At 42.5% G+C, this 12532-nt stretch overlaps 1 protein-coding gene across 4 annotated transcripts in view; it reads right to left on the bottom strand.

Moving 5' to 3' along the window:
• Nucleotides 1-12146, bottom strand: part of MOS14 (ARM repeat superfamily protein) — a 66608-nt gene extending 54462 nt beyond the window's left edge. The window contains exons 1-3 of one of the 4 annotated variants that reach the window (XM_086801324.1): nt 11884-12146; nt 9734-9811; nt 1178-1240 (exon numbers count right to left, since the gene is read on the bottom strand). In XM_086801324.1, coding sequence (XP_086657450.1) covers nt 1178-1240; nt 9734-9811; nt 11884-12006 — 264 coding nt within the window. In that variant the 5' untranslated portion in view covers nt 12007-12146. Of the gene's footprint in view, nt 1-1060; nt 1085-1177; nt 1241-9733; nt 9812-11883 lie in introns of those variants that run through there. The other 3 variants (XM_086801325.1, XM_086801326.1, XM_086801327.1) reach the window with 3 other exon arrangements.
• Nucleotides 12147-12532: the final 386 nt, after the last annotated feature.

The following is a 12532-nucleotide window of genomic DNA, read 5'->3' as shown; positions in this document are numbered from 1 at the left end:
TTACAACACAACCTTGTTCTGTGACAGCTTCTATTGACCTTTGCTTCTTCTTTCTTTCTTCTTCTTGTAAAGAACTAATGATCCTTCTCCAAGGTAGGATTAGGAATTTTCTTCAAGGTGGTCACCAGGTTATCATACTCCTCAAGCATGCTTTTGAGAAGCACTGCTATGGCATCATCTTCAATTACTAGAGACTGAACTACAGCAAGTTGAGTCATGAGAATCCTAATTTTATTGACTTGTGCAGCAAAAGATTCTCATGTCTACAGTTGCACCTCAAAGAAAGTGATTTTCAAGGTAGCTTTGAGTTTTTGGCACTCGCACCAAAAAGCAAATCAAGTTTTGCCCAAGCTTCAGTCGGTGCTTCTAGATTAGAAATGTGATGCAAATAGTCATCACCTGAGCCAAGGGCAATGACGACATATGCCCTCTCAACTCTAAATAGATCATGTTGTGTTCTGGGCTCTTCTTCGTTGGTTGCATCAACATCGGAGGAAGAGGTTGCATTGGTAGTGCTCTTCACCAAACCCCACAGATTTTCTTTCATCAAATGAAACTTTATCTTAATTTAGTGTGGAAACCTTGGCAATTAAATTTGTCTATGAACATGTGAGAGCTCAAAGTTGAAGAAGAAAATCAGGGTTCCTAGAAATTAGGTTTTTCCAAAAATTATGGTTTTTTGGAAATGATGTTATAGGAGGCTATTGCGGCTCTCTAATGCCTGATTTATGTCCTCAATTTTGAAAAATGATCGGGGATTTAGGATTAATGCTCTAATTAGCAAGATTTTCAAAAAAAATAAAAAGAATCAAATTGACCTTCCTAAAAAAGACACACACGCGCTAGCATTTACACACTACCACTCTCTAGGAGGTGGCTCACACACACACACGAGCAATACCTTGATCCCAACACAGCTCACCATATCATTCCCCAAAAGATGAGGGTCTCAGCTGCCTTACTTTTTGCTTTGACAGAAAGTGAGCTCGCACACATGGCCAGAGCCCACTAGTGCTTCATATAAAACTAGTCTAGCATATGCTTTGTTAAAATAACCTACCCATCTCATCTTCTATTTTTTGTTGTTGCAGCTGTTAGGGATGCTCTTTATCAAGTAAAAAATCTCAGAAGATTTAAAACCAAATTTTCACTTTCGACGTGCAAGGAATCCATATACCAATACAGAGTCCCTCAAAGGTATTCTAGCACTCGGAGGCAAATCATCAAAATCACGTTGAATCTGTTAAATAAAAAATAAACACAAAAAAAGAGGCGATTAAAAACCTAAATAGCAAGAGCAGAATGTTTAAAAGAGCTAACATTGCACATTGCATTATTAGTTAGAAAAAGACACAAGAAAAATGGAAAAAAAAACTCGAACTTGGATTCATAAAAGTCTACTCTAAAGCTTCACATAGAGAAAATTTTGTGATATCACATCCCTACTTCATGTCATCAGTGCTCAAAAATTATGCCATTAAAAAATTCACACACAAGCCTTTAGAGGACCTCTAGAGGAGATGGGACAACCTGGCCACCATAATGGGTAGTTTAAAGAAATAAACCAATTTTAATCTTTGTTCAGCCTTCACAATGGTAAAGATAAAGAAAGGGAGGTGGAGATAGAGAGAGATGGAGAAAGGTAGGGAGCGTGGAGAGAGAGAGAGAGAGAGAGAGAGAGAGAGAGAGAGAGATCGAGGGAGAGAGATAAAAAGAAACATCTCAAGGACCTGTACAAGGTAAAAGAGGGTACTTAAGGTTTAGAAAACCTTCATAAATCCTCAAAGAAGAAAAACAATTGATGAGTGACTACCAGTATTTGCTAGCTCTAAGAGCTGAAGTTGAGGACGATGAGGCATGAGGGGATTCGGGGTCTTTTACAAAATAACACCCCCCTCCCCCCCATCTACCAAAAGTCGGCAGCCCTTTGCAAGCCCTTTAAAAATAAGTGTGATAAAACTTGAAAGTCACTTAATGCGTTCATTCTCAACTAAAAAGGTACCCAACCCTAGGCCCCTTTGGCCAACATGAACTGTACACGCTTAGGGTACCCAGGCCTGGTCTAAAACTGTCCAAACTCTCGATTTATCTACTCCATACTCATTTGCCATATAGATTTTCCCTATAAAAAAATATGACTTGCGCTTGCACAGGAAAAAAAAACAGACTCTTCATAAAACAAAGAACTTGATGCAAGAGAGATGGAGAATAATATTGAATTATTGTTTGCAAACCAAATTACAAATTGATGGCATCTGCCCACCTGTACGCTCCAACAAGGAGCTTTGATGGTGATCTAGGTAGACTTTGGACGAAGGATGTCATGCACTAGCAAGAGTGCACAATGCAATGAAGATAGATCTCAACCTCAATATAACTAAGAAGGCTACGAAACATGTCTATATATAGTACCACGGTTGGTTGTATCGTAGGTCACCACTGTTCGACCACCCTATGACCACATCATCCTACTGGGACCATATTAGATTAAATAGCACCAAGCCCATCTGAGGTCATTTGGTGTCTGTTTGAGCCCTACAACCAAGGACAAAGTGTCCCAAGAAGATCTCCATTACCCTAGAGTGTGATCAATCAGCCCGTACTACCCTAGAGTGCAATCACTTGACCCATACTTACATACATCCTACTAGGTATGTGTCACAAAATTCCTCACAGCTTATGTTTTCTTTTGTTCATGTGTGGCATAGGGAGCCTGACATGACATACATGTATGGCTAGTGGAGCCTGACATGGTGTGTCTGTATGGCATATGGAGCCTGACATGATAGTACATGTATGGCTCATGGAGCCTGACATGCTAGTACATGTATGTCCTGTGGGGCCTGACATGATGTACATGCGTGGCTCATGGAGCCTGACGTGGTGTGATTTCCCGAGACTAGCTATCTTGGTAATCTTCTGTATTTTATGTTATGGGGAGATTCTAGAAGGATCATGAAGCCCTAGACATTTTACCTCATACAATTGAGCAGATGGGTGTTTCTTCCACTCTAGCTGCACTCGTGTGTGTGCATGACTTTGATTTTATATTTGGATGACTTGTTTTGTTTGCCTAGACAATGCCTCAGATTACTGCCTGTGTTGTCTGTGGGCCGGGGACGCCCGGGCACCCTATGGACATGTATGTGCACACCTGTTTGGGATTGACAAGTGGTCTACATGTGTTTTGCAAGTGGTGAGTGTCTCTAAGAACCCAATTTACAGCTTTATGATTTCACATACTAATAAGCATGGGTGCAGGTCCACACTCACTTATAAGTGACCGGACAACTTATAAGATATTCACACTAGGCAGGACTATTTTAATACATGTGGCAGCCAAAGGGTGGGCACCAGACTTCTTTTGAACCAACTGATAGTAGGCGCCCCCTTCTGGACCAGAAAAGCACACGACTGAGCTATTTTCAGCGGAGGAACTCTATAACAAGGCGAGAACTCTAGTTTGGGGCTGGCACATGCTTTTTGTGTACACATGGGAGAGCTGGTCGACTGGTTTACAGCTTCCTACAGCCATCTACCACTATCCACCGCGACGGAATTCACCCAATTGTGTGGCTAAGGCTAGTCAACTCCATCTGGTGGCTGTTTTTGCTGCTGGCCGACTGTTTTACAGCCCTACAAAGCTGCTGGTCAGGGCATCCGGAGGAAAGAAGCATTGGCCAATTTGTGTGGGAGGTATCCTTTACTGATCGGAGACCTTCTGACTTGCGAACTGCTGCTGGCCGACTCCTCTTGTGGCTTCTGAGAGCTGGTCGACTGCTGTAAACAGCCCTTCAAGGCTGGTCGACTTGTTCTATGAGCCAGACATGCAAGGCTGTCCCGGGCTGATGTGGGAATGCTATGGGCTGTCCATGGTTGTCCTACATGTGCTTTATGCCGGGAATGCTCTCTTGTGCTGAGGATTGAATCAAATTCAGCATATGCTTTGTTTTGTTTTCATATTGTACCGGAAGAAAAAGGTGCTAGCCAATGGAGAATCCATGGGCACCCGGCACCCACACAGTTGTATTTGAAGCAGACTCCTTTTTGGTAATCTAACCATAAAGGGGGGGGTCAGCCCATCTTCTGGCCCCTAGTGTGGTGTACTGTGCAGAACTGTTATCTGTTTCCTATCTGGCATGCTTATGTGTTTATTCAATTTTCATGATAGATAAGATTTCCATGTTACAGTTTCCCTTCCATTTCAGCCACATTACTCTTTATGGACTGAAGACACCTACTTGGATTTGCTGGACACCTACCTGCATTTGTTGGACGCATCTCTCCATTTTCCAATAAAATTTTCGTCTGTGGTGACTTATGGCTGAGGAGACTTTCGTGAGCTATCTTCCCTCCCTTGCTCCTGTACCTATTCCTATTTTCCCAACACTTTTCCGCATACACCCACTTCTCATGATCGAGAATACGACGTGTGGATATTCGGGGTTCAGACCTCAGAACAAGATTTACCTCATTATACCTTTCTCCTGGAACGTTATCCCTATCTTGGCCTTGCCATCCCAGAGGCATCTTCTATATTCCACGAGATTAGCATATACCCGAAGTAGGCTCCCCTTGCATTCAGTGCCTGACCCTCGTCACCGACTTATACTCCTCGGACACCTACTCCTTCACCACCTACTGCCAGCCCAAGCCCCTTAACCACCCCTCCTGATCGTCCTCGATACACTGTTATCAATTCCTCCTCTGACAGCCTCGCCACGGCCATATTCTTGCATGGCCCAGCCTTGCCCTCCCAGAGATGGTTCTTACTAGGGTGCAACAGCACCTTCGGGAGCTCCACCAACGGACCAACAATACCAACCCAATCACCATGGAAGCAGAACAAATTCTGAAAGATGTGCCACTTCTCTCCCCATAGCAGCAGAACATGCAAACCCAAATGGAGGCTGTGCAAGCTCAACTTCAATCAACATTGGCAACACTTACAACACAAATGCAACAGCTTCGACGAGGATTCTCCCAACCAACCAGCTCGCGTGCTTAAGTTGACACACCAGCTCCAGCTCTTGACGACATACCAGCAAAGGTAGATGATGCTGAACTTAAAGTCCTTCATCGTTTACTTCAAGCAAATCATTCTAAGAAATTGCACATAAAGCGCTTGAAGCATTCAAAGGCCAACACAACAAACGCATTTTAGATCAATGGCTATACCAGCTTCATTTGTATTTTGTGAGCTTCGACCTCTCCGACCAAAAGAAATTGACTTTTGCCACCTCCTTACTCAAAGATACTGCCTTTTTATGGTGGCAACGGTGGTTGACTGATGGCAAGTCCATCATGACTTGGGATAAATTCGAACGTGCCATCTGTAAAGCAATTTATACTTGCGAATGCGGATTTCAAAGCACAATCTCGTTTACGCCATTTGGCCCAAACCGGACCATTGGCCTCTTACATCTCACAGTTCACTAGTTTGACACTGGAGATCTCTTCAATAACCTTTGAAGACAGGCTACATGCCTTTGTTGAGGGTCTCAATCCCAATCTTAGTGTGAACATGCAAAAGTACAACCCCGTTGACCTTACCTCGGTAGTTGCTTATGCGGAATGCATAGTAAACCTTACCAACACTTTCCGACCTCCTCCTCAGCTAGGACGTCCACCCTTTTCAACTCAGGCAAAAGTCATCGCCCCTACAACAATAGTGGCAATACCCCTTCCTTTGGCAATGCTTCGAATCAATTCAATTCTCAAATAAGTTCCAAGAAACCTCGCCGTCAAGATGGTTCCTCCTCTGATCGATCATGGCAACCACAATCCTCTCAACCACAAGGATCAGACCGTGGACGTAATATTGGACGTAACCAACCTCACCATTTTAAGCCAGACTCTCAAAATTCTTCTCAAGGACAACGAAAAACGAGCCTCTGTACTATCTGTTCGGGAAACCATTGTTGGTTTGAGTGTCCTAAACGTCCTAATCATCGACAAAACTCCAACATGGCTATGGTCCTCTCTCAGCATGCACAAGCATGTGTAATTACCTCAATGACAAAAGCACAATCGACATCTACAATTCCAGCCTCGATGTCCACACATGTGGTGACACTTGCTGGCTCAATTTCCAGCTGCCCAATCAGTATTCTGGTCGACAGCGGATGTTCTCACAATTTTGTGGCCACGGTGATGGTTCAGCATTTGGAAATACACCACTCACACCACCCACACTTATGAGATAGAGTTGGGAGACAGGTCTGGATTCAAGTGCAACACCATGGCTCCTCGACTTTCCTTTCATATTCACCAATATCGTGATAAGATGGACTTTCAGGTTATGCCCCTATCCAGATACAACAAGACCTTGGGTCAGCAATTGTTATATCAGTACAACCCTCTGTCAGTTTTCACAGTCACACCTTACAATTTGTCAAAAATGGCATGGACATCGATCTCAAAGGCGTGCGCGATTAACTCTCCACACCAACATGTTCGCACTTCAAGCAAAGCGGTGGGTTCGAAAGGCAGGTTGTTCTTTGACACTTTTAATGGTTTATTCCAGACGATGCCTGACCATAATTCCAAGGTGGCATATTTAGCTCAACCCTTTTGTGCCCCACATTTGGATCTTTTTCCTACAGAATTACCTGCACTTTTGCCTCCTGGACGACCAGTAGATAATCCAATTGATCTTCTTCCAGGCAATTCGCCACCGACTCGTGCCCCATATCCAATCTCTTTCACTCGATCACAAGACATTCAACGATTGGTATGAGTCTTTTTCAAGCCGCTTATGGTCATACACCAATTGTGCCATCCAACTTTGTTCTTCAACCCAAGGTGGTATTAGTGGATCAATTAGTTCAAGAAATGCAAGACATTCTTATTCAAGTTCAAGATCAGATGATTCGCGTGCAAGAACAATATCAAGAAATAGCTAACCGACGTCGCCGACATGATGAATTTCAAGAAGGTGATATGGTTCTTTTGTTCGTCGCTCCTCATCAATATAAACAATGAAATCAATTTTTTCGAAGTTAAGACCACGTTACTATGATCCTTTTCGAATTATTAAGAAGAATTCTCCTTTGAGTTATAAGTTGGAGTTACCACCTTCATAGAGAAAGATTCATCCGACTTTTCACATATCATGGATCAAGAAGTTTGTTCAAGGAGATTCTACTATTTCAGACATTTCAGATTATGTTCCAGAGATTGAAGATGAAAGCATAATTTTAATTCCAAAGAAGATTCTTGATCATGAAACTCGGCAAAAGATTATTACAAAATTCTTGGTACAATGGAAAGACTTGGATGATTCAGATTCAACTTGGCAAAGTGATGGAGATCTACAATAGTACCCAAAATTACTTCACGAGTTCTTTAGTCAAGAGCACTCACTTATATAACCCTGGATCTTATTTTAAGTGGGAGGAAATGTCACAATTGTGACTTCATCTCTCTTCTTTATCCTTAATTACTCTTAATCATTGAAGGGTCACACCCTATCACATGGGTCATCACATTCAAAAGTCACACCCTTTCATCAAGGATGTGCCTCTTTATTTGTACCTCTTCAAGCCCTATTTAACAAGGCTTTGTGTCTCAATGCAAACAACACAGCTTTCCGCTCTCTTTTCAGTGTTACGTCTTTTAATCATGTTTCAAATCACTAATAGGCTGAGAAGTCCTCACATTAACCTTCAGCATGTGACAAGAGTATCACAGCTTAGGTCAGCCTAGGGTAGACCTTAGCTAGAGGTTTTTGCATGCTGAATTAGGGTTTAGATTTTAGGGTTTGCAAGTCAAAATTAGGGTTTGTATGAGTTCAATCCTTGCAACAGTGTTGCAACCCTAGATTCAGTGGGCAAAGAGGAAAAACCAAATTACGGTTTACGTTTTCAAGGTTTCATCCCATTTTTGCATATAGCATAGGTTTGCATTAGGTCAAACCTAGGTACAAAGAATCAATCATGGGAACCGAGGCATTGGACAATGCAAGATTTTGATAAGTATATGGAAGACCCAACCTGGATTGTTGTTTGGAGGGTGCAGATAGAGACATCCAAATGATGGTTGTGTTGATGCAAGAGATTGTTAGTGATGATGAGCTCTGGCAAGCTTGAGAGAAACACTTGGAATGTATCCAACAACTTCTTCGAGTACAACGTACCAGGAAGGAACTACCTAGGGCTGAGGTGCAGCCCAAGACCGAGGATCTCCTAAAAGGAAGAGCCTCCAAGGTGGGAAGAACTTTTGGAGGATGCTCTCACAAAAGAGGAGATTCCAAGAGAGGTACCATCGCTTGACGAACAACAACCCGAACCCAAGGTAGATCTCTCCAATTCCCATTTGGAGGAGGATGAGTTCAGCTCGACAGATGAGGTTAGCCTGACATGAGGAACTACAAAAGAGTCGCTTCGAATCCTACGAGAAGGATAATGCTACATGAGATTCAACAGATCTGGTAAACATGGTGAAGTCTACAGATGGACCGGAGCGGAATCGAAGCAAAGGTGTCTAGCGTACCCCAGTGCTCCAAGTTCGGCGGGTGTCATGTGCATCAATTAATCCCGATACAGTTGGACATGTTTATCCTTGCTAGCAAGTATATGGGCAGATTTGGACATGATTTTGCAACCCTACATGCGCCCAGAAGTGCCCCGAACATGGACTTTGTTTTGTGGGCTGCCTTTAGCTGTCATTTCTCTCCTTATTTCTGTCTACTCTCAACTTGTGTTTTACAGTATGTCTAAGTAGCTTGACAGAATCGATTACCTTTGCATAATTATTTGTTGCTCTAAACCATTAAAGGCAGAATTAACCTTGAAACATTTACAATCATCTACACAGACAACATTTTCACTAGGTCCAAGTGGCCAAGACAGTGTCATTGATATAAAAGTGAAGGACAATGCTGGCTGAATCCGGAAAACTGTACTTATAAAAGAGGCAGGAAGGGAGCAGGTCAATTTTGCTGAAACTGCAAGTTGCTGAAGAGCACCCTACGTCCTGCTGATTCTGGAACTGTTTCGCTCTTCAGATGAGGGCTAAGACACCTTTTTCTGATGGGCTGCAGGCTTAATTGAGATGGGGATATATACAATAAAATCCCCCCCACCGCCCCTCCCCCGAATCTACTGTGGTCAGCATGTCCAGTCTGTTGACCAGCAGCTGGAGTGGGGGAGCTTTTGGTAACAAGACTAGGCTGTTTAAGCCTATTGATGTAGTATGTTTAAAGAAGATTTAGATCTTCTTTTGGCCCACTTTTGGCCTTCACACATGGTCAGGCCCTGAACAGACCCTGAGTGCCTGGCCAAGGCTGCTTCTGGCTGTCCTAAGGCTACCTAAACTGCTCCAAAACCTGCCCCAAACCTGCACCTTGGTTTTATATGCTGCTTTTTCCTAATTCTAGTGTCTAACAGTGTCCAGCTCCTATATAACGTTACTCCAATATTCCCAGCCTTCTCATACACCATTGCCTCCAGGCACTGATTATCCCTTCACACCCATGTGCCACTGTTCCTTTATCAATAGGGTCTCTCACTCCTAACTGGCCTCACTAGTCATGTCACCTGCATGTGAGGTGGCATCCCCACAGCTGATTACATAAGTCAAGTAAGAAAACCCATACCGAAAAATTATGTGTGATACAAACTAAACCGAAACGTGAGAAAGAACACTGAATGAACACACAAAACCTAATGACAATCTACAATGCAATGGATGAATAAAATCATATCAAGCAAAAAGACTTACTAAATCCTACCTTAGTCCTGAGTGTCTGAGCGCAAAAATAAAGAACTTCAAGGCTGCTGCTTGGTTCATGCAGCAGGTTATCAGAAACCTGCAAGAATGCACCAGCGATAAACCAAAACCTCGCAGTAATCAGTCACCAATGAAGTAAAACACACAAAATCCACAAAGATACTCCCTTTCATAACACTTCTGCAGATTCTAGAACCCAGAAACTAAACAGATTGACCCATATTCTGGAGGACCCAAGCCCGTGCAAAGGCTCATTTCAAGTACAAATGAAAGGCTATGGCAACAAAAAGTGGCTCTCCACAGCTCACGTAAGAAACTAATAGATGCAACATCACACATTGCATAACTAAAAGACGGCCTTCCTCAATCTCACGCCTGTGTGATTGCCATTGCTCCACTTGCACCATCTCTCCAAGAAGATGGTTGTCGAGAGTTCAAATATTATGCATTTCTCAATGATGTAGATTTATTTCCCCTGCTATCCCTCTGTTTTGTAACGAGTTCTGAGTTCCAAGTTCAGCACTTGCTTTAATATCACATGGCAGGGCCCCACACATTCTTTAACCACCTTGCAAGTACAAGAAGGGAAGGCTTATCCTAAGTTGCATAAAATTCTTTAACAACCTTGCAAATGCAAGCAAGGCTTGCCCCTAACTTGCGGCAACATTTGCAAGTGCAAGGAAGGCTTGTTCCTGTACAGCAAAGAACTCTTCAGTTGTGTACAATCATCAATGTGTAAATCCTCACATGATTGGATCTGACATGTCCACATTACTTGTTTTTTAACAGGTGCATTGCCTGGATTTTTAGTGCATGTGAAAACGTTTCTGGGCCCATGAATGCCTATAAACTGGCACATATTTTTGTATTCTGATAGTTTATGGTTTTGCATGTGGTAAAGTTTCTTCATTTTATTACAAACACTAAGGTCATTTAAAAAAGAAAGAACAATTAGTCATTTGGACCCCTAAAATTTTCTATTGCTAAAGATTTATTTATTAAAGAAGGCATTGAAAGCCTCTCCTACCCTCGCATGATAGGAGAGATGAAAAAGCAAAGCGACTTGAGGCCAGTAATGTACAGCAGGCTCGTAAATGCCTATAAACTGGCACAGATTTTTGTATCCTGATATTTTATGTGGTAAGTTTCTTCATTTTATTAGACACTGAGGTCATTTAAAAAAGAAAGAACAATTAGTCATTTGGACCCCTAAGATTTTAAGCGACTGAGACCAGTAATGTACAGCTGCTTGGAACTGCATAACAAGTTGTAAACAGCTATTTGGGGATTACCCATACATGTGTACAAATGTTTGCAAGCATTCTATCTAGCATTGTGATTGTTCTTAATCAAGTGAATTATTAGCTTAAAGGCCAAGCCTATTACACTTACTATGGGCAAACAGGTGCCCTCGTGCCTCATTCATCCTCATCAAAGCCATATTGATACATGGTGAAGGCATTCCCATGCTGTTCTCTCTCCCTGAAATTGTGTGCATATAGATGATATCTCTTTGCAAGATGCAAGCAGATGACCCAATTAATGCAAACAATTGATTTTATAGTACGAGACCCTCTTCCTTTAAGGGTTTAAACTTTGCCATCCATGCATCATTCATGTGTAGAGTGCATCTGCATTTGCCAAAGGTTGCCTGCCTTGGGATGAAGGTGCTTGCACAACTGAAATACTACCATGCAGGACTTGCATCTATCTACATCTACATGCACTGCATTTGTCAAAGGTTGACTCCCTTGGGATGAAAGAGCTTGCACGACTGAAATATTACCATGCAAGCCTGCATCTAGCTACATCTACTTCAAAAGGATCCACCATGATGAAGCTCTATGGCCCAGCTATGGTGAAAAATCAAGTGCAGTTATTTGATCTTAATTCAGGACAAGAGGAGATGGCTTAAAATTATGCACGTCTGATTAGAAAATGATGATGGCATGTGGCATGTTAAACATGGAGGCATGTTAGGACATAAAGTAGGAGCAAGAATACGGTTTCTGCCAAAAACATGAGGGTAAGGGCAACAAACCCATGGACTAAAAACCCATGAGCATTGAAAATAGGGATGTTCCCATGGAATACAAACCTGCATATCAAGCATACAAAGAAGCAAAAAATGGCATAATGAAGAGCTCTTGCCTGCCATGCTTCCAGACTATGCTGGAAGTTCTGAAGCCACTGGTTGGCAGCACTGCGCGTCTCGGGGTTAGGATCGTGGTAGAGAGCTTGGAGGGCCTGCAGCAGGGTCGCCTGTGTCCCCATCAGGATCACTTCACTCTAACACGCTCTCTCTCTCTTCGTAGCTGTTAATTAGTGCTCTTAAGATTTATAACCTACAAGGTTGCAACGCTTACTATTCAATGACCAAACGAATTAAACCAGTGCATTATTAATTAATCGTTAGTAAAGATTATATCTTAGGGTATTAAAAATACAAGTTGCAAATACCATTAGTAAAGATTATATCTTAGGGTATTAAAAATACAAGTTGCAAATACCATTGCAAGGTGACGTGAATACAATATATCTTAAGGTAATGCTCGCGTGCATTATTAATTAAGCGTTAGTAAAGATTATATCTTAAGTGGGAGTGTCAAATAGTCATTATAGTACGTGACTTTGCATGCGTCCATGCCTAGGTGGGTGGCCACCGTGTCTTGCGCATCCAGGCAAGCGGGTGGGACGGTGACGCCTAAGAAATGGATTGTGGCTGGGCTCAAAGCATCAAAGCGGGCGACGGATTTAGGAAAATAGCTACATGAGATTATTTTTCATGAAAAGGTGGTCT

This window comes from Cibotium barometz, chromosome 8 (genome assembly GCF_041138505.1).
Source record: "Cibotium barometz isolate CiBa-2024 chromosome 8, ASM4113850v1, whole genome shotgun sequence".
NCBI lineage: Eukaryota > Viridiplantae > Streptophyta > Polypodiopsida > Cyatheales > Cibotiaceae > Cibotium > Cibotium barometz.
This window is presented reverse-complemented; position numbering and strand designations above follow the sequence as displayed.